Source organism: Caretta caretta, chromosome 28, assembly GCF_965140235.1.
Source record: "Caretta caretta isolate rCarCar2 chromosome 28, rCarCar1.hap1, whole genome shotgun sequence".
Taxonomy (NCBI): Eukaryota; Metazoa; Chordata; order Testudines; family Cheloniidae; genus Caretta; species Caretta caretta.
Window position 1 is genome coordinate 508,848 of NC_134233.1, and position 26,031 is coordinate 534,878.

Here is a 26,031-nt window from a genome sequence, read left to right on the forward strand (position 1 = left end):
AACTGGGAATTGGTCCTGCTTCGAGCAGGGGGTTGGACTAGATGACCTTCTGGGGTCCCTTCCAACCCTTATATTCTATGATTCTATGATTCTATGTGGCTTGCAGGGTTTTCTTGTTTGAGGATTCCCCTTTCTTGTGCCCCTGCCCGCCAGCCTCTGGCTGCTTGCCTGTCCTTCTGGTGGTGGGGAGGAAGGGGGTGTCCTATGGGCAGGGGCTGCTTGGGCACTAGCTACCACACCATGGATGGGGGGTTCGCTGAAATAAAACAACACGAATGCATCATCGATCATCATTTTATTGCAGAATCAAGTCTTCTCATTTAGACAGAGTGCAAGAGCAGGACAAGGGACACGCCCTGCCCCCCACCCCAGACCCGTCCCCATGGGCTGCTGACGGGACTCGCCAGCCTTAACCGGGCCGGGGCAGGTGCCAGACGTGGGCTAAAGTGCATGTGCTGGGCAGGGCCGGCCTTAGGGCTGGGTGACGTGGGTGATGGCCCATGGTGCTTTGGTCAGGGGAGGGCACGGCCCTGTTTAATTTGTAATGAAAGCATTGCTAAGGGCTTAGCCCCAGCACAAATTAAGCACCGGCTGGGCGGCTGGAGAGCTGCGGCTGCTGGTTGGGTGCCCAGCAGGGAAGGCAGCATTGCTGCCAGCAGCAGCTCACAAGGACGGGTGGCATGGCACGGTATTGTCTCCTTTCCTTCTGTGCTGCTGTGGTGCCTTCAGAGCTGGGTGGCTGTAGGGTGGCAGCTGCTGGCCAGGAGCCCAGAGGTGCCACGGCTTCACAAATTAAGCACTGGGGTGCCATGGTCAAGAGGCAAGGAGTGGGGCAAGCTTGGGATGTGAGGCCATGGAAGGCAGCTTGGGCAATGGTGGGAGGATCTCAAGGAGGCAGCAGGGGTCAGGTGGGATGGGTGGAGAGCCCGGGGAAGCAGCAGGGGCTAGAGAGATGGGTGGGGAGCCAGGGGAGACAGCGGGGGGCCGGGGGGGATGGGTGGGGAGCCCAGGGAAGCAGCGGGAGCCAGGGGAGATATGTGGAGAGCCTGGGGAAGCAGTAGGGGACAGGGGAGATGTTTGGGGAGCCCGGGGAGGCAGTAGTAGCAGGGGGAATGGGTGGGGAGCCTGTGGAAGCAGCGGGGGCCAGGGGGGATGGGTGGGGAGCCCAGGGAAGCAGCGGGGGCCAGGGGAGATGGGTGGGGAGCCCAGGGAGGCAGTAGGAGCAGGGAGAATGGGTGGGGAGCCTGTGGAAGCAGTAGGGGTCAGGGGGGATGGGTGGGTAGCCCAGGGAAGCACTGGGGGCCTGCGACACCAAAATACACTTTCACCCAGGGCATCATTTTCCGTAAGGCCGGCCCTTGTGCTGGGGTCAGCAGGGCGAGGGTGGAGGCGGACAGGAAAATCTGCATCGTGCCTGTGGAGATTGGCTCTGGAGCCGCTAAAGCTCACATCCTGCCAGGGGCAGGCGGCTGGGCAGGGCGAACGCCCCCCTCGAGGGGCCTGATGCTGAGCTCCCATTCCCTGTGCTGCACCAGGGCAAGCGCATGGGGAACCAGCCTGATAAACCCCAGCAGAGTTACTCCTGATTTACAATGGGGGAAGCAAGAGGGGAATTAGTCCCAGTGGAGTTACTCGTGATTTACACCGGAGGAGCGAGAGGGGAATTTGCCCCAGCAGAGTTACTCCTGATTTACACAAAGGCAAGGGGAGAATCGGCTCCTCCAGGACCCCCTCTCAGTAATTGTTCCAGGGGGCTGCATGGGGCCATTAGGCAGCGCCACCGACACCCCAGCAGCAGGGCCCTTGTGTCCCAGACAGGGGAGCTGGGATTGGGGACCGGAAGGATGTGGAGGGTGGTTGCTGAGGGAGGAGGATGTTTGAGGTGAGGAGGCTCCCTGAAGATGATACCAAGTCCCGCAGCCGTCTGGCCCCTGCGCTGCCTGGCCTCCCCTCTTGGCCCTCCTCCAGCCTCCCTGAGCTGCGGTGTGGAAACATTTATGCTCTTCTCCGGAGGTCCATGGTGCCTCAGGCCGCATCCCCCGCTCCTCCCCAGGGGGCCTGGGCCCAGCTCACAGCTGGGTCACAACAATCTCCGGCCTCTGGATGTGCACCTGGGAGGGTGAGAAGTGGGGGGACCATGAGCAGAGCCCTCTTTACGCATCCCAGGATCGCATCGGCCCTTTTGGCCACAGCATTGCACCGGGAGCTCACATTAGGCTGATTATCCAGCCCCCCCCAAATCTTCTGCAGAGTCCTGGCTTCCCAGGAGAGAGGTCTCCATCTGGAAAGGGATGCGTCTCTCTCTGGGCTGCCCGAGCAGGTTAGTTGTGCACCGGAGTGGCTTTGCCACCCAATGGCTCCTTAATGCACACGTCTCCCGTCCGGAGCAGAGTGTGCAGCTGCAGGAGGGGACCGATATGGCCAAACCTACCGGGAGAGAGCTGTCGATGGATTCCATGTTAACCTTGAAGGAGTTGGTGCTGTCCGAACCTGGCGAGAGAGAAGGGTTAGGAAGGTGGAGGATTCAGCTGGTGGACGCGTGGCCAGGACCCCCACACTCTCGAAGGAATCCCTCAGAGCCACCTTCCCCCACTGATGGCACTGACCCAGTCTCCGTGGATGGTTGTCATAGAATCACACGCTATCAGGGTTGGAAGGGACCTCAGGAGGTCATCTAGTCCAACCCCCTGCTCAAAGCAGGACCAATCCCCAATTTTTGCCCCAGATCCCTCAATGGCCCCCTCAAGGAATGAGCTCACCACCCTGGGTTTAGCAGGCCAATGCTCAAACCACTGAGCTATCCCCCCACCCTCCTTGGCCCAGGGGTTCCCACCAGCCCATCTCGCCCAGCCCGGGATGGATCCAGCGTTACCTTTGTCGAAGTTGGCTCCTTCGTTCCTGATGCAGAAGCTCCCAGCAGTGTTCCATTCGGCATAGTCGTTCTCGTACCATTTCTCAGTGTCATTGTCCAAGTGCAGGCTGCAGGGGGAGCAGCGATAGCCATGGCCATCAGTGCTGGGCCGCTCGGTGCACAGGGTCCCGCGGGCAGGTCGCTGAAGCTTCCACCACCACGCTGGGCCTCTGAGGGCATCTGACTCGGCCTCCCTCTGCCCCATGGCTGTGGGGCAGCCCCTCTGATCCCACCTTTTGGACCTGCCCCTCGACTCAAAGGGGTGAGGGTCCAACTCTTACCAGACCCAACCCCCACTGCAGATACTGGGACCCCTCAGAGCTCACAGCAAACCTTCCTCGGCAGAGCCTCATGACCCACCTCTGCCCCGGGAAAGAACATTATCCCCACTTGGGATAGGGGAAAACTGAGGTACAGACGTGGTGGGCAGAGCTGGGGAGAGAATCCAGGCGTCCGGGATCCCATCCCCCCCCCGCTCTAACCCACCAGCCCCCACTCCCCTCCCAGAGCCAGAGAGGGAACCCAGGAGTCCTGGCACCGAGCCCCCCCTGCTCTAACCGCAGGCTCACACCATCTCAGTTGAAGGCTGGGCCGACCCATGTGTTCCCGGCCCAGTTACCTGAACTGGGTTTTCATCCTCTTGGCTCTGAACAGAAAGACACCAAGGATGGCGCTCACGATCACCAGCACTGCGACGGCCATGCCCAGACCAACGGCCAATTTGCTGATGCGGGTGGCGCAGCGCTCTGTGGGGTACCAGTACAAGCCCGTCTCGGAGCAGCTGTGGGGGAGATGCAGGGGGTGAGATCAGCCCCAACCCAGCCCCTTTCCTGTCCTGCCCCATCCTGTCTCCCGAGCCACTTCCCTGGGATCCCCCATCCAGTCAGGATTCTCTGTTTCCAGTGAGCGGTCCCTGCTGTGCCCGGGTCCTTCTCCATGGATCCGAGTTATAGGAATGGCCAACCTGGGTCAGACCAGCAGTCCATCTAGCTCAGTGTCCTGTCTTCCAACAGTGGCCAATGCCAGGTGCCCCAGAGGGAATGAACAGAACAGGGAATCATCAAGTGATCCATCCTCTGTCGCTCATTCCCAGCCTCTGGCAAACAGAGACTAGGGACACCTTCCCTGCCCATCCTGGCTCATAGCCATTCATGGACCTGTCCTCCAGGAACTTATCTAGTTCTTTTTTGAACCCTGTTATGGTCTTGGCCTTCACCACATCCTCTGGCAAGGATGGTTGACTGTGCGTTGTGTGAAGAAATACTTCCTTTTGTTTGTTTTAAACCTGCTGCCTATTCATTTCATTGGGTGGCCCCTAGTTCTTGTGTTACAAGAAGAAGTAAACAACGCTTCCTTATTCACTTTCTCCACACCCGTCATGATTTTATAGACCTCTCTCATATCCCCCCTTAGTTGTCTCTTTTCCAAGCTGAAAAGTCCCCGTCTTATTAATCTCTCCTCATACGGCAGCCGTTCCATACCCCTAATCGTTTTGGTTGCCCTTTTCTGAACCTTTTCCAATTCCAATATGTCTTTTTGGAGATGGGGGCTACGAGATCTGCACGCAGTATTCAAGATGGATTTATATAGAGGCAATATGATATTTTCTGTCTTATTATCTATCCCTTTCTTAATGATTCCCAGCATTCTGTTCAGTTTTTTGATGGCCGCTGCACATTGAGTGGAAGTTTTCAGAGAACTATCCACAATGACGCTGAGATCTCTCTCTTCAGTGGTAACAGCTAATTTAGACCCCATCATTGTATATGTATAGTTGGGATTATGCTTTCCAATGTGCATCACTTTGCATTTATCAACCTTGAATTTCATCTGTCATTTGGTTGCCCAGTCGCCCAGTTTTGAGAGATTCTTTTGTAGCTCTTTGGTCTGCCTGGGACTTAACTATCCCAAGTCTTAGCTATCCCATGCAGGCTATGCTGGAGCCAAGCACAGAGGCCACAACTGTGCCAATCATGGGTTTTCCCATTCAACGGCCACTCGAGCAAACACAAAACAGAGAAATAATTGTTTCACGTTGAGCCAAAGCTGAGCTGGTGCGAAAATTGCGGGGGTCAAATGGAAAAGTAGGAAAAACTTTCAAGTCACACGGAAACAAAACCTCTTTGACCTGACCCAACATTTTTCGTTTCTCAGTCAGGTGTTCGTAACAAAAGCAACAGAGGACGAGCGTCACAGGGCAGCTGGAGGAGGAGGAGAGGGTGCTGGGGCCATCATTCATAACGACAGTGAAAGCGAGCGAGAATGAATCTACAGCCTGGTGCTTGGGGTCCCTCGGTCGGCTGTGGAAGGCTCAAGTTCAAATCCCTCCTCCAATGGCTAGTTAATTATTTATACAACGTGGAACAGCTACACTAGGAGAGCCTGAGAAAGCCCCACGTGGGAATAGCCCATCGCCTCTCCCCTGCAGTGCTACAGACCCAAATTCAGATCTTTCCTCCCCAGACAAACCCCTGTCAGGGATGGAGATAATGCTTAGTCCTGGCATGAGTGCAGGGGACTGGAGTACATGCCCTCCCGAGGTCCCTTCCAGTCCTACAAGTCTATATCTAGCAGAGGGGAGAATTGACCTGCCGGATCCCAGGGCGTTTCCCCCTCATCCTTGGGCTAAAGGGTTACCAGGAGGGCCCCTCCTCCGGCTACTTTGCCAGTCCAGTCCTCCTTCACTTCTGGTAAAGTGCCCCGGAACAGAACCCAAAACAGCTTGGGGTCAGGTCGAAACGAAACGGCTCGTCCTGACGTTTCCGAAGCAGTTGGGGTTTCTCGGGGGCTGGTCAAAGCGATTCCGCGAGCACAGCAGGCAGGCGCGTGTGTGCGTGTGTGCACGGGCGTGTGCGTGTGTGCACGGGCGTGTACACGCACAACTCACATGCACTGGGGGCCGGCTCGCGTCAGCTGGCACTGCCCGTGGTTGCAGTTAATGAAGCCAGGCGTGCTCTTGGTGCAGTTGGAGATGCAGGAGAGGCCGGACTTGGTGAGGTTAGGGAAGTAGAACTGCCCGTAGCCTTCGGGGGCTGATTCCTGGCAGTACTCTGCAGAGGTGAGAGAGGGGTCATGGGTCGCTGGCTGCAGAGGAAACACTGACACCCCCTCTGTCCCGCCCCAGCGCCGCTCCCCCGCCGGGCGGCCGTGGGTCACTCACCGGTGCCGTTGAACGTTGGCATTGTCCCGTTTGAGACGTCAGCGGAGGAGGCATTGAAACACATCATGGCTGGAAGATACGGGACAGGCAGCTCTTAGTAAGCTGACCCAGGGTTGGTCAGGAGCGGGAGTGAGAGATGGGGATGGTCGCCCCTCAGCTGCACACCCCCCCTTGTGGCCCCCGAAGCTCCCCACGCTGCACGGGCCTTGCCACTGACTTGGGGGTTGGAAAAGGCCTGGCTGACGACCTGACCCCTGTCTGGGCCTGTGAAAGGACCGCCCGTGGGCCTCGTGGTGTGAGGGGAAAGGAAGAAAGCTGTTCTCTGTGAACTCGGGCCAGCCACTGAAATCACAGAGGTCAATGCTTTTCTCTCCATCCATCCCCACAAACACCCCTCCACCCATCCCTCCCTTCCCCACACACACCCTCCATCCCTCCATCCATCCCCACAAACAGCCTCCACCCACCCTTCCATTCTCCATCCATCACCACAAACACTCTTCCATCCATTCCTCACTTTCTCCATCCCCGTCACACTTCCCATCCTCTCCATCCATCCCATCTATCTAGCTATCTATCCCCATCCACCCCCTCTATCTATCTATCCCCATCCACCCCCTCTATCTATCTATCTATCTATCTATCTTCCAGCCCCCCGGCAGAGATTGGGGGTGGAATGATGGAGAATCTTCCTCCCAAGACCATGGATCTGTCCCCTCTCCACCCAGCCTCATCTGCCCTCACTGCACAGAGACTCACAGGAGCTGCCATTGCAGTTCTGGTTCTCAGCCGCCATCTCTATCTGCGTCTTCAGCTGCTCAGCCACGTTCTCAACCTTCATGTTGAGTTCCTCAGTGACAGGTAAAGCCAGGATGACAATGTGATCCACCACGACGCTGCCCTGCCTGAAGGAACAAACCCACCTTGGGTTGGCATGTCCGTCCTTCCTGGGGTGTTCGCTCCGATCCCCACTGCAGAGCATGTGTGTGGAGATTGTCACCCAGGCACAGAGGGGTGAGGCACCAATGCCCATGAATTTGATTAATATATTCATGGGGTTTACGGTCGGAAGGGAGCAGTGACTCATCTCATCCGACCTTCTGTGTAACCCAGGCTGGAGAAACGTACCGGCTCAATAACTTGTGGTTGGCTAAAGCACCTTCCAGAGAGGCATCCATCTGAAGACAGGAAGAGATGGAGAAGCCACCACTTCCCTTTGGTGTTTGTTAATCACCCTCACTTGGAAAACATTTTGCCTTATTTCTAAGTTGAATTTATCCGGCTTTAATGTGATTCTTGTGCTGTATCTGCTCCCCGTGGAGGTACTTAGCCACCATAGGCATGCCTGGGTGTGGTGGGTAAGTACCTCTGGATCGTCCTACTGATAAACTAAACAGATAAATCTCCAAGTCCCTCACTGTCAGCCCTTAAAATCATTTTTGTGGCTCTTCACTGCACCCTCTCCGATTTTTCAAAAATGCGGATGCCAGAACTGGACCTAACGACACTCCCATCCCCAGAAGCAGGTGCCGATCAACGTGAAAGTCAAAGGGACCCACCTTTCAACATCAACACTGTTAACTGTTTCTGGACCGGGAAGGAAGGACAAGGATGGACAAATATTGTTCACGCTGAACATACTGAGCTGAAAGATGCCACCATCTGCTGGGAAGGGGCTCTGAGCTCCAGTGACAATCACAGACCTCATGAAAGCCAACAGGCTGTTCCAACTACCCTCTTTCAGAGTCAGTGGAATGAACAATTAAGCCCCATTATGCAGCTGAGAGAGCTACAAACAATGGAGGCTACTGCCCATGGCACACTGCCACTAAACCGTGTGGGCTGAACAGGGGGTTTCCCTGGTTGCAAAACAGGAGCTAGGATATTGATTTGCAGGTGGTGGGTGCCAGGAGAAGCAGTCGTGAGTTGGCCCTGAGAAAACAGAGAGAGAGAGGGCGCTCTCTGGGCACAGAGCCCACAGGAGCTGTAGATGTGAGGATTTCTGAGCAAGGGACATGCTGCTGCGTTCAGGGAAGCTGGACACTGTGGACATTTTTTTCCTTGGTAGATAAATAGGATTGCACCAAGAATAGACCTGACCTGTAGCACCGATGTCTCCTCCTAACAGATGCAGCCCAGAAAGGCTCTGAACACTGGTGAACCGCTGATGCCAAAGAACCAACCATGTGTCAAAGACACACACACATGCCTACTGCAGGCAGAGTCTCCTTTAGGAGTCTCACAGAGGATGGGTGGTGGCTTGTGGGCGGAGCTCAGGTTGTGGGCGGAGCTTTGGGGAATACTCACGTCAGTTTCAGGATCACCACGTCTTTGTACCCTGCGATACTGCTGTAAACCAACTTCATCTGGAAGGAAATGGGGCACACGTCACTGGCAGAGGCTGCCCTGAACGGCCCCACCCCATTGAGATGGGGCCCTGGCGAGCCCAGGGGGCTGGCAAGGTTCCCAGCCATGATACCTAAGCAGCGAACATACTCCCACCTGGACGCTCCCCAGGAAACCAGTGCTCAGCACTGGGAAAGACCCATTTAAGTCTATTCCCCTCTGGTGGGCTGGGATCATCCCATTCCCCAGCATTGTGCCCAGCCCTAGCTCCCAACGTCTCCAGCAATGGGTCTCCCAGCCCTTCCCCTGGGAGATGATCCCCTGACCTCATACCTCTCTTGGAAAGTTCCCCCACATCCCCCCGACTTTCCACCCCATTGGGGGCCTCTCTCTCACTAACTCCCCCTTCCCGGTTGCTCCTCCGGGTCCCACCTGCTGTTTGAAGTGCAAGGTAAAGATTTTGTATTCTTGAGTTGTGTTGTCCTCCAGCTTAGGGGTGAATTTGTGGCTGGTGATCTGCAGCTTCACGTCCACTGTTACATTCACCTCTTCATTGGGGCGTTGGGGGGGGGGGGGGGAAGAAACACAGTGAAAATCGGCAGAAACCATGGGAATGGCAGAGGGGAATTGCCTTCTCCCCTCAGGGGTCCTTGTTAGCTCTCCTGATGCGCACATCCCAGGATCCCCAGCATCCAGGGCCAGGGGAAAGGACTCTACTGCCCTTCAGAACCCATCACATCATTTGTTACCTAGCCAGAGGGGGCCAGTGAGGAGGAAGACTTGTCTTTTCACTACCCGCCATCCTGCCACTGAAAGTGTTTCCTCACCGCCCTCCCCCAGTCCGGGAACAGAACCAGGTTGTCCCACCTGGACAGGCCTGCTAGGTTAGGTCTCCAGGATTCAAGACCTCACTTTCCTACAAGCCAGCCATGCTGCCTTACTGGGTTCTGGCTCACAGCCCCAGCCACATGACCCCCTCGAATGCTAACAGTGCTCCTGCATGGGACTAGTCATCCTGGATCCTGGCCCAGGTGGGACATCCCTGATTGGGTTTCCACAGGTCTCATGGAGTGCTTGAAAACCTGCCTTAGTGTGAGAAACACCAGGAGCTCAGTCTATTTAGCTTGGAAAAGAGAAGGTGAAGGGGTGACTGATCCCAATCTGTCAGTACCTACATGGGGAGCAAATATTTAACAATGGGCTCTTCAGTCTAGCAGAGGCAGGTCTAACCCCTCCTAGGGCTGTAAGATGAAGCTAGACAAATTTGGCCCGGAAAGGTGTCAATTTTTAACAGTGAGAATCATTTCCCCAGGGTCATGGTGGGGTCTCCATCAGTGGCAATTTTAAAATCAAGAGGGGATATTTTCCAAACAGATCTACTCTGGGAATTACTGTGCAGGGCAGGTCTCCGGCCTGGGTTATACAGGAGGTTGGACTAGATGGTCACAATGGTCCTGTCTGGCTTTGATGTCATGACTCATGGGTCTCAAACCCAGGCCCACAGTGTTCACAGAAGCAGCCACACACCAACCCTGGTCCTGCTCTCCTGGCTTAAATTTCCAACCCAGCTTGACTCCTGTCCTCTGATTTGTGGTTCCTGACCTCCTGTTTGTCTCTTGCCTCTCACCCCCTGTTATCTTGATCCAGCTGATTCTTGGCTCCTGTCCCCTGACTGTGGCCAGGTCTGGCCACCCATGCCCTGGCCATCAGGCTTGGATGACTCTATTGGGAGAGTCTAGGCTCCAGACAGAAGGATCAATTTACACAGGTTTTCATTACCGAGTTTGACCTCAATGACTTCTGCGGCGTATTGGCACTTTGGTCCCTGGAAACTGGACGTGCATTGGCATCCACCATTCATCCAGGTTCCCCCGTTCTCACAGGTGGGGGAGACATCCTGCGTAGACGTACTTCGGGTGGTGGTCGTGGTGCTACGTGGCATGGTAGTTGTGGTTTTCTGGGATGTGGTGGTTGTGGTACGTGGCGTGGTGGTATCCTGGGATGTGGCCGTTGTGGTACGTGGCGTGGTGGTATTCTGGGATGCAGTGGGAGGGGACACAGTGCTTGAGGTGGTGGTGACAGGTGAGGTGGTAGGGGACCTGGTAGTGGTGGAGCCGGCGGTGGTGTTATTCAATTCACACCGGGAGCCGTAGTGCGCAGGTGGGCAGAGGCACTCAATTCCCACCGGAGTCCCACCGTTCTGACAGTCCCTGGAGGCGTTATAGGATTCACACAGGTCGCCATAGTAACCCGGTGGGCAGATGCATTTGGTACCAACGGGAGTGCTGCCATTCTGGCAGGCCTTGCTGGCATCATGGGAGGCGCACACGGGGCCGGAGAAACCAGGGACGCAGATGCACCTGATCCCATTGTATGTGCCACCATGCTGGCAGGAAACTGAAAGGAAGAAACATCCACCGTGAGTGTTAGTGAGAGCCAGGAAAGTCTATCTCAGTGATACACACCTCCTCCCAGAGACAGGGGTAGAACCCAGGAGTCCTGGCTCCCAGGCCCCCCTGCTCTCACCCACCATCCCCTACTCCCCTCCCAGAGCCGGGGAGAGAACCCAGGAGTCCTGGCTCCCAGCCCCCCCTCTAACTAGTAGGCCTCAGTCTCCTAGTCTCAAGTCAGACTCCTTAAGCTTCTATACACTAAAGATATTTGCCCCAGTGTAAGGTATTTGGGTCTTGTTTCAGTGAAGTGCATCTACATTAGGAATCTGCACCAAGTCCACTACACTAATCTGCTTCTACCAGTGGAAATTTCTCGAACGTAAACAGGGTCTTAAACTCAGGGTTGGGATCTGATGTCAATTACAGCACTGTAGCAGCTCTGAAATTGGAGAAATTCACTCCCAATTTTACCCCTGATGTAAATAAGATTATTCAGACCAGTGGGCCTCAGAAGGGACTCTCAGCATTGGGTCTGACCTCCTGTATAAAAGTGGCCAGAGAATTTCACCTTGGACTAATGCATCTTCTACAGTGGCATCCAAACTGAATTGGACAACATCAACAGACAGTTTCTCCACCAATGCTCTTGGGAGACTGTTTCAATGGTTCATTAACCTAATTTTTAAACATTTGTGCCAAATATCCAGGTTTAATTTGTCTGGCTTGAGCTGTAGGCAGCTAAAGTGCTGGTCAAAAAAAATTCTGTAAAAACTGAACTTTTCGGCCAGGAAATGTCTTTTTTCATAGAAATTTTTCACCAGCCCTCTTTCAAGCGTTCATCAATGAGGAGTTACACTGCATTGAAACAAGCTAGAGGTTAAACTGGTTGAAGTCTGCTAAAGCGTGACTCCATATTTACAAGAGTCAGATGCTACATTGGACGCAGACCCGGGAAGAGTCATTCTGTAGTCACGTCAGAGAAGACTTACTCCATATTTATCAATCAGGAGTTAAAATGGATTATGATCAGGGAAGAGTAACTCCATATTTACATAAGGGAAGAGTTATGCATGGCTCATACCAGCACAGTTAAAAAACGTGCATTGCTGGGGACTTTGATGGTTTTCCACAGTGACGACCCAGAGTACAAGAAGGTCACATCAGCAATAGCCCAATCCATAAGCCATGTGAAGACTCACCTGGGGTAGTACTGCCCCAGTTCGGGGTACTCCAGTCCTGAGTAGGAACGACGCACATAGTTGGGACAAAACAGGTAGAAGTGACAGGACATGTGCTGATTGGGGTAGTGGACGGCCATGTGGAAGGGCTGGTAACTGTGCAGTTAGGGGGCACAGAGGTTGTGGTGGAAGGGGAGGAGGAGGAAGCTGTGCCGGTGGGGGTGGAGGAGGTGGTGGCCGTGCTCGTGGGGGTGGAGGAGGTGGTGGTCGTGCTGGTGGGGGTGGAGGTGGCGGAGGTGGTGGTCGTGCTGGTGGGGGTGGAGGAGGAGGAGGTGGTGGCCGTGCTGGTGGAGGTGGAGGTGGAGGAGGTGGTGGCCGTGCTGGTGGGGGTGGGGGTGGAGGAGGTGGTGGCCGTGCTGGTGGGGGTGGAGGAGGAGGAGGTGGTGGCCGTGCTGGTGGAGGTGGAGGTGGAGGAGGTGGTGGCCGTGCTGGTGGGGGTGGGGGTGGAGGAGGTGGTGGCCGTGCTGGTGGGGGTGGGGGTGGAGGAGGTGGTGGCCGTGCTGGTGGGGGTGGAGGAGGAGGAGGTGGTGGTCGTGCTGGTGGGGGTGGAGGTGGCGGAGGTGGTGGCCGTGCTGGTGGGGGTGGAGGTGGCGGAGGTGGTGGCCGTGCTGGTGGGGGTGGAGGTGGCGGAGGTGGTGGCCGTGCTGGTGGGGGTGGAGGAGGAGGAGGTGGTGGCCGTGCTGGTGGGGGTGGAGGAGGAGGAGGTGGTGGCCGTGCTGGTGGGGGTGGAGGAGGAGGAGGTGGTGGCCGTGCTGGTGGGGGTGGAGGTGGGGGTGGAGGAGGTGGTGGCCGTGCTGGTGGGGGTGGGGGTGGAGGAGGAGGAGGTGGTGGCCGTGCTCGTGAGGGTGGGGGTGGAGGAGGTTGTGGCCGTGCTGGTGGGGGTGGAGGTGGCGGAGGTGGTGGTCGTGCTGGTGGGGGTGGAGGAGGAGGAGGTGGTGGCCGTGCTGGTGGGGGTGGAGGAGGAGGAGGTGGTGGCCGTGCTGGTTGGGGTGGAGGAGGAGGAGGTGGTGGCCGTGCTGGTGGGGGTGGAGGTGAGGGAGGTGGTGGCCGTGCTGGTAGGGGTGGAGGTGAGGGAGGTGGTGGCCGTGCTGGTGGGGGTGGAGGTGGCGGAGGTGGTGGCCGTGCTCGTGGGGGTGGAGGAGGAGGAGGTGCTGGCAGTGCTGGTAGGGCTGGTGGTGAGAGAGGTGGTGGTGGGGGAGGTGGTGGCCGTGCTGGTGGGGGGGGAGGTGGTGGCCGTGCTCGTGGGGGTGGAGGAGGAGGAGGTGGTGGCCGTGCTGGTGGGGGTGGGGGTGGAGGAGGTGGTGGCCGTGCTGGTGGGGGTAGAGGTGGAGGAGGTGGTGGCCGTGCTGGTGGGGGTAGAGGTGGAGGAGGTGGTGGCCGTGCTGGTGGGGGTGGCGGTGGGGGAGGTGGTGGCCGTGCTGGTGGGGGTGGAGGTGGAGGAGGTGGTGGCCGTGCTGGTGGGGGTGGGGGTGGAGGAGGTGGTGGCCGTGCCGGTGGGGGTGGAGGTGGAGGAGGTGGTGGCCGTGCTGGTCGGGGTGGAGGAGGAGGAGGTGGTGGCCGTGCTGCTAGGGGTTGTGGTGAGAGAGGTGGTGGTCGTGCTGGTGGGGCTGGTGGTGAGAGAGATGGTGGTCATGCTGGTGGGGGTGGAGGTGAGGGAGGTGGTGGCCGTGCTGGGGGTGGAGGAGAAGGAGGTGGTGGCCGTGCTGGTGGGGGTGGAGGAGGAGGAGGTGGTGGCCGTGCTGGTAGGGGTGGGGGTGGAGGAGGTGGTAGCCGTGCTGGTGGGGGTGGGGGTGGAGGAGGTGGTGGCCGTGCTGGTGGGGGTGGAGGTGGAGGAGGTGGTGGCCGTGCTGGTGGGGGTGGAGGAGGAGGAGGTGGTGGCCGTGCTGGTAGGGGTGGTGGTGAGAGAGGTGGTGGTCATGCTGGTGGGGGTGGAGGTGGCGGAGGTGGTGGCCGTGCTGGTGGGGGTGGAGGAGGAGGAGGTGGTGGCCGTGGTCGTGGCGGTGGAGGAGGAGGAGGTGGTGGCCGTGCTCGTGGGGGTGGAGGTGGGGGAGGTGGTGACCGTGCTGGTGGGGGTGGAGGTGGCGGAGGTGGTGGTCGTGCTGGTCGGGGTGGAGGAGGAGGAGGTGGTGGCCGTGATTGTGGGGGTGGAGGTGGAGGAGGTGGTGGCCGTGGTCGTGGGGGTGGAGGAGGAGGAGGTGGTGGCCGTGCTCGTGGGGGTGGAGGTGGCGGAGGTGGTGGCAGTGCTGGTAGGGGTGGTGGTGAGAGAGGTGGTGGTGGGGGAGGTGGTGGTCGTGCTGGTGGGGGTGGAGGAGGAGGAGGTGGTGGCTGTGGTCGTGGGGGTGGAGGTGGAGGAGGTGGTGGCCGTGCTGGTGGGGGTGGAGGTGGCGGAGGTGGTGGTCGTGCTGGTGGGGGTGGAGGTGGCGGAGGTGGTGGCCGTGCTGGTGGGCATGGAGGTGGGGGAGGTGGTGGCCGTGGTTGTGGGGGTGGAGGAGGAGGAGGTGGTGGCCGTGCTCGTGGGGGTGGAGGTGGCGGAGGTGGTGGTCGTGCTGGTCGGGGTGGAGGTGGCAGAGGTGGTGGCTGTGCGGGTGGGGGTGGAGGAGGAGGAGGTGGTGGCCGTGGTCGTGGGGGTGGAGGTGGCGGAGGTGGTGGCCGTGCTGGTGGGGGTGGAGGAGGTGGTGGCTGTGGTCGTGGGGGTGGAGGTGGTGGTGGCCGTGCTGGTGGGGGTGGAGGAGGAGGAGGTCGTGGCCGTGCTGGCGGGGGTGGAGGTGGCGGAGGTGGTGGTCGTGCTGGTCGGGGTGGAGGTGGCAGAGGTGGTGGCCGTGCTCGTGGGGGTGGAGGTGGCGGAGGTGGTGGCCGTGCTGGAAGGGCTGGTGGTGAGAGAGGTGGTGGCCGTGCTGGTGGGGGTGGGGGTGGGGGAGATGGTGGCCGTGATGGTGGGGGTGGGGGTGGAGGAGGTGGTGGCCGTGCTGCTGGGGGTGGAGGAGGAGGAGGTGGTGGCCGTGGTCGTGGGGGTGGAGGTGGTGGAGGTGCTGGTAGGGGTGGTGGTGAGAGAGGTGGTGGTCATGCTGGTGGGGGTGGAGGTGGGGGAGGTGGTGTTCGTGCTGGTCGGGGTGGAGGTGGCGGAGGTGGTGGTCGTGCTGGTCGGGGTGGAGGTGGCGGAGGTGGTGGCCGTGCTGGTGGGGGTGGAGGAGGAGGAAGTCGTGGCCGTGCTGGCGGGGGTGGAGGTGGCGGAGGTGGTGGTCGTGCTGGTCGGGGTGGAGGTGGCAGAGGTGGTGGCCGTGCTCGTGGGGGTGGAGGTGGCGGAGGTGGTGGCCGTGCTGGAAGGGCTGGTGGTGAGAGAGGTGGTGGCCGTGCTGGTGGGGGTGGGGGTGGGGGAGGTGGTGGCCGTGCTGGTGGGGGTGGGGGTGGAGGAGGTGGTGGCCGTGCTGCTGGGGGTGGAGGAGGAGGAGGTGGTGGCCGTGGTCGTGGGGGTGGAGGTGGAGGAGGTGGTGGAGGTGCTGGTAGGGGTGGTGGTGAGAGAGGTGGTGGGGGTGGAGGTGGCGGAGGTTGTGGTCGTGCTGGTGGGGGTGGAGGTGGGGGAGGTGATGGCCGTGCTGGTGGGGGTGGAGGTGGCGGAGGTTGTGGTCGTGCTGGTCGGGGTGGAGGTGGCGGAGGTGGTGGTCGTGCTGGTCGGGGTGGAGGTGGTGGCCGTGCTGGTGGGGGTGGAGGAGGAGGAGGTGGTGGCCGTGGTCGTGGGGGTGGAGGTGGAGAAGGTGGTGGCCGTGCTGGTAGGGGTGGTGGTGAGAGAGGTGGTGGTCGTGCTGGTGGGGGTGGAGGTGGGGGAGGTGGTGGCCGTGCTGGTGGGGGTGGGGGTGGAGGAGGTTGTGGCTGTGCTCGTGGGGGTGGAGGTGGCGGAGGTGGTGGTCGTGCTGGTAGGCCTGGTGGTGAGAGAGATGGTGGTCATGCTGGTGGGGGTGGAGGTGAGGGAGGTGGTGGCCGTGCTGGTCGGGGTGGAGGAGGAGGAGGTGGTGGCCATGCTCGTGGGGGTGGAGGTGGAGGAGGTGGTGGCCGTGCTGGTGGGGGTGGAGGTGGCGGAGGTGGTGGTCGTGCTGGTCGGGGTGGAGGAGGTGGTGGTGGTGCTGGTCGGGGTGGAGGTGGCAGAGGTGGTGGCTGTGCTGGTGGGGGTGGAGGTGGGGGAGGTGGTGGCCGTGCTCATGGGGGTGGAGGTGGCGGAGGTGGTGGCCGTGCTGGAAGGGCTGGTGGTGAGAGAGGTGGTGGTCGTGCTGGTGGGGGTAGGGGTGGGGGAGGTGGTGGCCGTGGTCGTGGGGGTGGGGGTGGAGGAGGTGGTGGCCATGCTGGTAGGGGTGGTGGTGAGAGAGGTGGTGGTCATGCTGATGAGGGTGGAGGTGGGGGAGGTGGTGGTCGTGCTGGTCGGGGTGGAGGTGGCGGAGGTGGTGGCCGTGCTGGTCGGGGTGGAGGAGGAGGTGGTGGTGGCCGTGCTGGTGGAGGTGGGGGTGGAGGAGGTGGTGGCCGTGGTCGTGGGGGTGGGGGTGGAGGTGGTGGTGGCAGTGCTGGTAGGGGTGGTGGTGAGAGAGGTGGTGGTGGGGGAGGTGGTGGCCGTGCTGGTGGGCGTGGAGGTGGGGGAGGTGGTGGCCGTGCTCGTGGGGGTGGAGGAGGAGGAGGTGGTGGCCGTGCTGGTAGGGGTGGTGGTGAGAGAGGTGGTGGTCATGCTGGTGGGGGTGGGGGTCGGGGAGGTGGTGGCCGTGCTGGTGGGGGTGGGGGTGGAGGAGGTGGTGGCCGTGGTCGTGGGGGTGGAGGTGGAGGAGGTGGTGGCCGTGCTGGTGGGGGTGGTGGTGAGAGAGGTGGTGGCCGTGGTCGTGGGGGTGGTGGTGAGAGAGGTGGTGGTCGTACTGGTAGGGCTCGTGGTGAGAGAGGTGGTGGTCGTGCTGGTGGGGGTGGAGGTGGCGGAGGTGGTGGTCGTGCTGGTAGGGCTGGTGGTGAGAGAGATGGTGGTCATGCTGGTGGGGGTGGAGGAGGAGGAGGTGGTGGTCGTGCTGGTAGGGCTGGTGGTGAGAGAGGTGGTGGTCGTGCTGGTTGGGGTGGAGGAGGAGGAGGTGGTGGCCGTGCTGGTAGGGGTGGTGGTGAGAGAGGTGGTGGTCGTGCTCGTGGGGGTGGAGGAGGAGGAGGTGGTGGCCATGCTTGTGGGGCTGGAGGAGGAGGAGGTGGTGGCAGTGCTGGTAGGGCTGGTGGTGAGAGAGATGGTGGTCATGCTGGTGGGGGTGGAGGTGGCGGAGGTGGTGGTCGTGCTGGTAGGGCTGGTGGTGAGAGAGATGGTGGTCATGCTGGTCGGGGTGGAGGTGGAGGAGGTGGTGGCCGTGCTGGTAGGGGTGGAGGAGGAGGAGGTGGTGGCCGTGCTGGTAGGGGTGGTGGTGAGAGAGGTGGTGGTCATGCTGGTGGGGGTGGAGGTGGCGGAGGTGGTGGTCGTGCTGGTGGGGGTGGAGGTGAGGGAGGTGGTGGCCGTGCTGGTGGGGGTGGAGGAGGAGGAGGTGGTGGCCGTGCTGGTGGGGGTGGAGGAGGAGGAGGTGGTGGTCGTGCTGGTTGGGGTGGAGGAGGAGGAGGTGGTGGCAGTGCTGGTAGGGGTGGTGGTGAGAGAGGTGGAGGTGAGGGAGGTGGTGGCCGTGCTGGTCGGGGTGGAGGAGGAGGAGGTGGTGGCCATGCTGGTGGAGGTGGAGGAGGAGGAGGTGGTGGCCGTGCTGGTAGGGGTGGTGGTGAGAGCGGTGGTGGTCATGCTGGTGGGGGTGGGGGTCGGGGAGGTGGTGGCCGTGCTGGTAGGGGTGGCGGTGGGGGAGGTGGTGGCTGTGGTCGTGGGGGTGGAGGTGGAGGAGGTGGTGGCCGTGCTGGTTGGGGTGGAGGAGGAGGAGGTGGTGGCAGTGCTGGTAGGGGTGGTGGTGAGAGAGGTGGAGGTGAGGGAGGTGGTGGCCGTGCTGGTCGGGGTGGAGGAGGAGGAGGTGGTGGCCGTGCTGGTGGGGGTGGAGGAGGAGGAGGTGGTGGCCGTGCTGGTAGGGGTGGTGGTGAGAGAGGTGGTGGCCGTGCTGGTGGGGGTGGGAGTGGGTGAGGTGGTGGCCGTGCTGGTGGGGGTGGGGGTGGAGGAGGTGGTGGCCGTGCTGGTGGGGGTGGAGGAGGAGGAGGTGGTGGCCGTGGTCGTGGGGGTGGAGGTGGAGGAGGTTGTGGAGGTGCTGGTAGGGGTGGGGGTGGAGGAGGTGGTGGAGGTGCTGGTGGGGGTGGAGGTGGAGGAGGTGGTGGTCGTGCTGGTGGAGGTGGTGGTGGCGGAGGTGGTGGCCGTGCTGGTGGGGGTGGAGGTGGCGGAGGTGGTGGTCGTGCTGGTCGGGGTGGAGGTGGCGGAGGTGGTGGTCGTGCTGGTCGGGGTGGAGGAGGAGGAGGTGGTGGCCGTGCTGGTGGGGCTGGTGGTGAGAGAGGTGGTGGTCATGCTGGTGGGGGTGGAGGTGAGGGAGGTGGTGGCCGTGCTGGTGGGGGTGGAGGAGGAGGAGGTGGTGGCCGTGCTGGTGGGGGTGGAGGAGGAGGAGGTGGTGGCCGTGGTCGTGGGGGTGGAGGAGGAGGAGGTGGTGGCCGTGGTCGTGGGGGTGGGAGTGGAGGAGGTCGTGGCCGTGCTGGTAGGGCTGGTGGTGAGAGAGGTCGTGGCCGTGCTGGTGGGGGTGGGGGTGGAGGAGGTGGTGGCTGTGGGGGTGGAGGTGGGGGTGGTGGTGGAGGAGGTGGTGGCCATGCTGGTGGGGGTGGAGGAGGAGGAGGTGGTGGCCGTGGTCGTGGGGGTGGAGGTGGAGAAGGTGGTGGCCGTGCTGGTAGGGGTGGTGGTGAGAGAGGTGGTGGTCATGCTGGTGGGGGTGGAGGTGGGGGAGGTGGTGGCCGTGCTGGTGGGGGTGGGGGTGGAGGAGGTTGTGGCCGTGCTCGTCGGGGTGGAGGTGGCGGAGGTGGTGGTCTTGCTGGTAGGGCTGGTGGTGAGAGAGATGGTGGTCATGCTGGTGGGGGTGGAGGTGAGGGAGGTGGTGGCCGTGCTGGTCGGGGTGGAGGAGGAGGAGGTGTTGGCCGTGCTCGTGGGGGTGGAGGTGGAGGAGGTGGTGGCCGTGCTGATGGGGGTGGAGGTGGCAGAGGTGGTGGCTGTGCTGGTGGGGGTAGGGGTTGGGGAGGTGTTGGCCGTGCTCGTGGGGGTGGAGGTGGAGGAGGTGGTGGCCGTGCTGATGGGGGTGGAGGTGGCAGAGGTGGTGGCTGTGCTGGTGGGGGTGGGGGTGGAGGAGGTGGTGGCCGTGCTGCTGGGGGTGGAGGAGGAGGAGGTGGTGGCCGTGGTCGTGGGGGTGGAGGTGGAGGAGGTGGTGGAGGTGCTGGTAGGGGTGGTGGTGAGAGAGGTGGTGGGGGTGGAGGTGGCGGAGGTTGTGGTCGTGCTGGTGGGAGTGGAGGTGGGGGAGGTGGTGGCCGTGCTGGTGGGCGTGGAGGTGGGGGAGGTGGTGGCCGTGCTGGTAGGGGTGGAGGTGGAGGAGGTGGTGGCCGTGCTCGTGGGGGTGGAGGAGGAGGAGGTGGTGGCCGTGCTGGTAGGGGTGGTGGTGAGAGAGGTGGTGGTCATGCTGGTGGGGGTGGGGGTCGGGGAGGTGGTGGCCGTGCTGGTGGGGGTGGGGGTGGAGGAGGTGGTGGCCGTGGTCGTGGGGGTGGAGGTGGAGGAGGTGGTGGCCGTGCTGGTGGGGGTGGTGGTGAGAGAGGTGGTGGCCGTGGTCGTGGGGGTGGTGGTGAGAGAGGTGGTGGTCGTGCTGGTAGGGCTCGTGGTGAGAGAGGTGGTGGTCGTGCTGGTGGGGGTGGAGGTGGCGGAGGTGGTGGTCGTGCTGGTAGGGCTGGTGGTGAGAGAGATGGTGGTCATGCTGGTGGGGGTGGAGGAGGAGGAGGTGGTGGTCGTGCTGGTAGGGCTGGTGGTGAGAGAGGTGGTGGTCGTGCTGGTTGGGGTGGAGGAGGAGGAGGTGGTGGCCGTGCTGGTAGGGGTGGTGGTGAGAGAGGTGGTGGTCGTGCTCGTGGGGGTGGAGGAGGAGGAGGTGGTGGCCATGCTTGTGGGGCTGGAGGAGGAGGAGGTGGTGGCAGTGCTGGTAGGGCTGGTGGTGAGAGAGATGGTGGTCATGCTGGTCGGGGTGGAGGTGGAGGAGGTGGTGGCCGTGCTGGTAGGGGTGGAGGAGGAGGAGGTGGTGGGCGTGCTGGTAGGGGTGGTGGTGAGAGAGGTGGTGGTCATGCTGGTGGGGGTGGAGGTGGCGGAGGTGGTGGTCGTGCTGGTGGGGGTGGAGGTGAGGGAGGTGGTGGCCGTGCTGGTGGGGGTGGAGGAGGAGGAGGTGGTGGCCGTGCTGGTGGGGGTGGAGGAGGAGGAGGTGGTGGTCGTGCTGGTTGGGGTGGAGGAGGAGGAGGTGGTGGCAGTGCTGGTAGGGGTGGTGGTGAGAGAGGTGGAGGTGAGGGAGGTGGTGGCCGTGCTGGTCGGGGTGGAGGAGGAGGAGGTGGTGGCCGTGCTGGTGGAGGTGGAGGAGGAGGAGGTGGTGGCCGTGCTGGTAGGGGTGGTGGTGAGAGAGGTGGTGGTCATGCTGGTGGGGGTGGGGGTCGGGGAGGTGGTGGCCGTGCTGGTAGGGGTGGCGGTGGGGGAGGTGGTGGCCATGCTCGTGGGGGTGGAGGAGGAGGTGGTGGTGGCTGTGGTCGTGGGGGTGGAGGTGTAGGAGGTGGTGGCCGTGCTGGTTGGGGTGGAGGAGGAGGAGGTGGTGGCAGTGCTGGTAGGGGTGGTGGTGAGAGAGGTGGAGGTGAGGGAGGTGGTGGCCGTGCTGGTGGGGGTGGAGGAGGAGGAGGTGGTGGCCGTGCTGGTGGGGGTGGAGGAGGAGGAGGTGGTGGCCGTGCTGGTAGGGGTGGTGGTGAGAGAGGTGGTGGCCGTGCTGGTGGGGGTGGGAGTGGGTGAGGTGGTGGCCGTGCTGGTGGGGGTGGAGGAGGAGGAGGTGGTGGCCGTGGTCGTGGGGGTGGAGGTGGAGGAGGTTGTGGAGGTGCTGGTAGGGGTGGGGGTGGAGGAGGTGGTGGAGGTGCTGGTGGGGGTGGGGGTGGAGGAGGTGGTGGCCGTGCTGGTGGAGGTGGTGGTGGCGGAGGTGGTGGCCGTGCTGGTGGGGGTGGAGGTGGCGGAGGTGGTGGTCGTGCTGGTCGGGGTGGAGGTGGCGGAGGTGGTGGTCGTGCTGGTCGGGGTGGAGGAGGAGGAGGTGGTGGCCGTGCTGGTGGGGCTGGTGGTGAGAGAGGTGGTGGTCATGCTGGTGGGGGTGGAGGTGAGGGAGGTGGTGGCCGTGCTGGTGGGGGTGGAGGAGGAGGAGGTGGTGGCCGTGCTGGTGGGGGTGGAGGAGGAGGAGGTGGTGGCCGTGGTCGTGGGGGTGGAGGAGGAGGAGGTGGTGGCCGTGGTCGTGGGGGTGGGAGTGGAGGAGGTCGTGGCCGTGCTGGTAGGGCTGGTGGTGAGAGAGGTCGTGGCCGTGCTGGTGGGGGTGGGGGTGGAGGAGGTGGTGGCCGTGGGGGTGGAGGTGGGGGTGGTGGTGGAGGAGGTGGTGGCCATGCTGGTGGGGGTGGAGGAGGAGGAGGTGGTGGCCGTGGTCGTGGGGGTGGAGGTGGAGAAGGTGGTGGCCGTGCTGGTAGGGGTGGTGGTGAGAGAGGTGGTGGTCATGCTGGTGGGGGTGGAGGTGGGGGAGGTGGTGGCCGTGCTGGTGGGGGTGGGGGTGGAGGAGGTTGTGGCCGTGCTCGTGGGGGTGGAGGTGGCGGAGGTGGTGGTCGTGCTGGTAGGGCTGGTGGTGAGAGAGATGGTGGTCATGCTGGTGGGGGTGGAGGTGAGGGAGGTGGTGGCCGTGCTGGTCAGGGTGGAGGAGGAGGAGGTGTTGGCCGTGCTCGTGGGGGTGGAGGTGGAGGAGGTGGTGGCCGTGCTGATGGGGGTGGAGGTGGCAGAGGTGGTGGCTGTGCTGGTGGGGGTAGGGGTTGGGGAGGTGTTGGCCGTGCTCGTGGGGGTGGAGGTGGAGGAGGTGGTGGCCGTGCTGATGGGGGTGGAGGTGGCAGAGGTGGTGGCTGTGCTGGTGGGGGTGGGGGTGGAGGAGGTGGTGGCCGTGCTGCTGGGGGTGGAGGAGGAGGAGGTGGTGGCCGTGGTCGTGGGGGTGGAGGTGGAGGAGGTGGTGGAGGTGCTGGTAGGGGTGGTGGTGAGAGAGGTGGTGGGGGTGGAGGTGGCGGAGGTTGTGGTCGTGCTGGTGGGGGTGGAGGTGGGGGAGGTGATGGCCGTGCTGGTGGGGGTGGAGGTGGCGGAGGTTGTGGTCGTGCTGGTCGGGGTGGAGGTGGCGGAGGTGGTGGTCGTGCTGGTCGGGGTGGAGGTGGTGGCCGTGCTGGTGGGGGTGGAGGAGGAGGAGGTGGTGGCCGTGGTCGTGGGGGTGGAGGTGGAGAAGGTGGTGGCCGTGCTGGTAGGGGTGGTGGTGAGAGAGGTGGTGGTCGTGCTGGTGGGGGTGGAGGTGGGGGAGGTGGTGGCCGTGCTGGTGGGGGTGGAGGTGGGGGAGGTTGTGGCTGTGCTCGTGGGGGTGGAGGTGGCGGAGGTGGTGGTCGTGCTGGTAGGGCTGGTGGTGAGAGAGATGGTGGTCATGCTGGTGGGGGTGGAGGTGAGGGAGGTGGTGGCCGTGCTGGTCGGGGTGGAGGAGGAGGAGGTGGTGGCCATGCTCGTGGGGGTGGAGGTGGAGGAGGTGGTGGCCGTGCTGGTGGGGGTGGAGGTGGCGGAGGTGGTGGTCGTGCTGGTCGGGGTGGAGGAGGTGGTGGTGGTGCTGGTCGGGGTGGAGGTGGCAGAGGTGGTGGCTGTGCTGGTGGGGGTGGAGGAGGAGGAGGTGGTGGCCGTGCTCTTGGGGGTGGAGGTGGCGGAGGTGGTGGCCGTGCTGGAAGGGCTGGTGGTGAGAGAGGTGGTGGTCGTGCTGGTGGGGGTAGGGGTGGGGGAGGTGGTGGCCGTGGTCGTGGGGGTGGGGGTGGAGGAGGTGGTGGCCATGCTGGTAGGGGTGGTGGTGAGAGAGGTGGTGGTCATGCTGGTGAGGGTGGAGGTGGGGGAGGTGTTGGTCGTGCTGGTCGGGGTGGAGGTGGCGGAGGTGGTGGCCGTGCTGGTCGGGGTGGAGGAGGAGGTGGTGGTGGCCGTGCTGGTGGGGGTGGGGGTGGAGGAGGTGGTGGCCGTGGCCGTGGGGGTGGGGGTGGAGGTGGTGGTGGCAGTGCTGGTAGGGGTGGTGGTGAGAGAGGTGGTGGTGGGGGAGGTGGTGGCCGTGCTGGTGGGCGTGGAGGTGGGGGAGGTGGTGGCCGTGCTCGTGGGGGTGGAGGAGGAGGAGGTGGTGGCCGTGCTGGTAGGGGTGGTGGTGAGAGAGGTGGTGGTCATGCTGGTGGGGGTGGGGGTCGGGGAGGTGGTGGCCGTGCTGGTGGGGGTGGGGGTGGAGGAGGTGGTGGCCGTGGTCGTGGGGGTGGAGGTGGAGGAGGTGGTGGCCGTGCTGGTGGGGGTGGTGGTGAGAGAGGTGGTGGCCGTGGTCGTGGGGGTGGTGGTGAGAGAGGTGGTGGTCGTGCTGGTAGGGCTGGTGGTGAGGGAGGTGGTGGCCGTGCTCGTGGGGTTGGAGGTGGAGGAGGTGGTGGCCGTGCTGGTAGGGCTCGTGGTGAGAGAGGTGGTGGTCGTGCTGGTGGGGGTGGAGGTGGCGGAGTTGGTGGTCGTGCTGGTAGGGCTGGTGGTGAGAGAGATGGTGGTCATGCTGGTGGGGGTGGAGGAGGAGGAGGTGGTGGTCGTGCTGGTAGGGCTGGTGGTGAGAGAGGTGGTGGTCGTGCTGGTTGGGGTGGAGGAGGAGGAGGTGGTGGCCGTGCTGGTAGGGGTGGTGGTGAGAGAGGTGGTGGTCGTGCTCGTGGGGGTGGAGGAGGAGGAGGTGGTGGCCATGCTTGTGGGGCTGGAGGAGGAGGAGGTGGTGGCAGTGCTGGTAGGGCTGGTGGTGAGAGAGATGGTGGTCATGCTGGTGGGGGTGGAGGTGGCGGAGGTGGTGGTCGTGCTGGTAGGGCTGGTGGTGAGAGAGATGGTGGTCATGCTGGTCGGGGTGGAGGTGGAGGAGGTGGTGGCCGTGCTGGTAGGGGTGGAGGAGGAGGAGGTGGTGGCCGTGCTGGTAGGGGTGGTGGTGAGAGAGGTGGTGGTCATGCTGGTGGGGGTGGAGGTGGCGGAGGTGGTGGTCGTGCTGGTGGGGGTGGAGGTGAGGGAGGTGGTGGCCGTGCTGGTGGGGGTGGAGGAGGAGGAGGTGGTGGCCGTTCTGGTGGGGGTGGAGGAGGAGGAGGTGGTGGTCGTGCTGGTTGGGGTGGAGGAGGAGGAGGTGGTGGCAGTGCTGGTAGGGGTGGTGGTGAGAGAGGTGGAGGTGAGGGAGGTGGTGGCCGTGCTGGTCGGGGTGGAGGAGGAGGAGGTGGTGGCCGTGCTGGTAGGGGTGGTGGTGAGAGAGGTGGTGGTCATGCTGGTGGGGGTGGGGGTCGGGGAGGTGGTGGCCGTGCTGGTGGGGGTGGCGGTGGGGGAGGTGGTGGCCATGCTCGTGGGGGTGGAGGAGGAGGAGGTGGTGGCTGTGGTCGTGGGGGTGGAGGTGGAGGAGGTGGTGGCCGTGCTGGTTGGGGTGGAGGAGGAGGAGGTGGTGGCAGTGCTGGTAGGGGTGGTGGTGAGAGAGGTGGAGGTGAGGGAGGTGGTGGCCGTGCTGGTCGGGGTGGAGGAGGAGGAGGTGGTGGCCGTGCTGGTGGGGGTGGAGGAGGAGGAGGTGGTGGCCGTGCTGGTAGGGGTGGTGGTGAGAGAGGTGGTGGCCGTGCTGGTGGGGGTGGGAGTGGGTGAGGTGGTGGCCGTGCTGGTGGGGGTGGGGGTGGAGGAGGTGGTGGCCGTGCTGGTGGGGGTGGAGGAGGAGGAGGTGGTGGCCGTGGTCGTGGGGGTGGAGGTGGAGGAGGTTGTGGAGGTGCTGGTAGGGGTGGGGGTGGAGGAGGTGGTGGAGGTGCTGGTGGGGGTGGGGGTGGAGGAGGTGGTGGCCGTGCTGGTGGAGGTGGTGGTGGCGGAGGTGGTGGCCGTGCTGGTGGGGGTGGAGGTGGCGGAGGTGGTGATCGTGCTGGTCGGGGTGGAGGTGGCGGAGGTGGTGGTCGTGCTGGTCGGGGTGGAGGAGGAGGAGGTGGTGGCCGTGCTGGTGGGGCTGGTGGTGAGAGAGGTGGTGGTCATGCTGGTGGGGGTGGAGGTGAGGGAGGTGGTGGCCGTGCTGGTGGGGGTGGAGGAGGAGGAGGTGGTGGCCGTGCTGTTGGGGGTGGAGGAGGAGGAGGTGGTGGCCGTGGTCGTGGGGGTGGAGGAGGAGGAGGTGGTGGCCGTGGTCGTGGGGGTGGGAGTGGAGGAGGTCGTGGCCGTGCTGGTAGGGCTGGTGGTGAGAGAGGTCGTGGCCGTGCTGGTGGGGGTGGGGGTGGAGGAGGTGGTGGCCGTGGGGGTGGTGGTGGAGGAGGTGGTGGCCATGCTGGTGGGGGTGGAGGAGGAGGAGGTGGTGGCCGTGGTCGTGGGGGTGGAGGTGGAGAAGGTGGTGGCCGTGCTGGTAGGGGTGGTGGTGAGAGAGGTGGTGGTCATGCTGGTGGGGGTGGAGGTGCGGGAGGTGGTGGCCGTGCTGGTGGGGGTGGGGGTGGAGGAGGTTGTGGCCGTGCTCATGGGGGTGGAGGTGGCGGAGGTGGTGGTCGTGCTGGTAGGGCTGGTGGTGAGAGAGATGGTGGTCTTGCTGGTGGGGGTGGAGGTGAGGGAGGTGGTGGCCGTGCTGGTCGGGGTGGAGGAGGAGGAGGTGTTGGCCGTGCTCGTGGGGGTGGAGGTGGAGGAGGTGGTGGCCGTGCTGATGGGGGTGGAGGTGGCAGAGGTGGTGGCTGTGCTGGTGGGGGTAGGGGTTGGGGAGGTGGTGGCCGTGCTGGTGGGGGTGGGGGTGGAGG

The 26,031-nt window shown here is 63.0% G+C and overlaps 2 protein-coding genes across 2 annotated transcripts; both read right to left on the reverse strand.

Annotated features, from left to right (window-relative positions):
* Positions 1-2,069: 2,069 nt before the first annotated feature.
* On the reverse strand, positions 2,070-19,060 carry LOC142070210 (uncharacterized). Its single transcript, XM_075123749.1, has 14 exons — positions 18,302-19,060; positions 16,518-17,122; positions 13,862-15,293; positions 12,844-13,519; positions 10,197-10,814; positions 8,850-8,965; positions 8,379-8,437; positions 6,831-6,976; positions 6,072-6,140; positions 5,799-5,961; positions 3,531-3,692; positions 2,873-2,979; positions 2,432-2,490; positions 2,070-2,111 (listed from the first exon to the last, which is right to left on the reverse strand). The coding sequence occupies exons 1-14, from the start codon at positions 19,058-19,060 to the stop codon at positions 2,070-2,072; spliced, it is 5,013 nt and encodes a 1,670-aa protein (XP_074979850.1).
* On the reverse strand, positions 19,057-24,256 carry LOC142070211 (uncharacterized). The gene is made up of 4 exons (XM_075123750.1): positions 23,291-24,256; positions 22,220-22,957; positions 20,953-21,868; positions 19,057-19,061 (listed from the first exon to the last, which is right to left on the reverse strand). Exons 1-4 carry the CDS (start codon positions 24,254-24,256, stop codon positions 19,057-19,059), a joined length of 2,625 nt encoding a protein of 874 aa, XP_074979851.1.
* Positions 24,257-26,031: the final 1,775 nt, after the last annotated feature.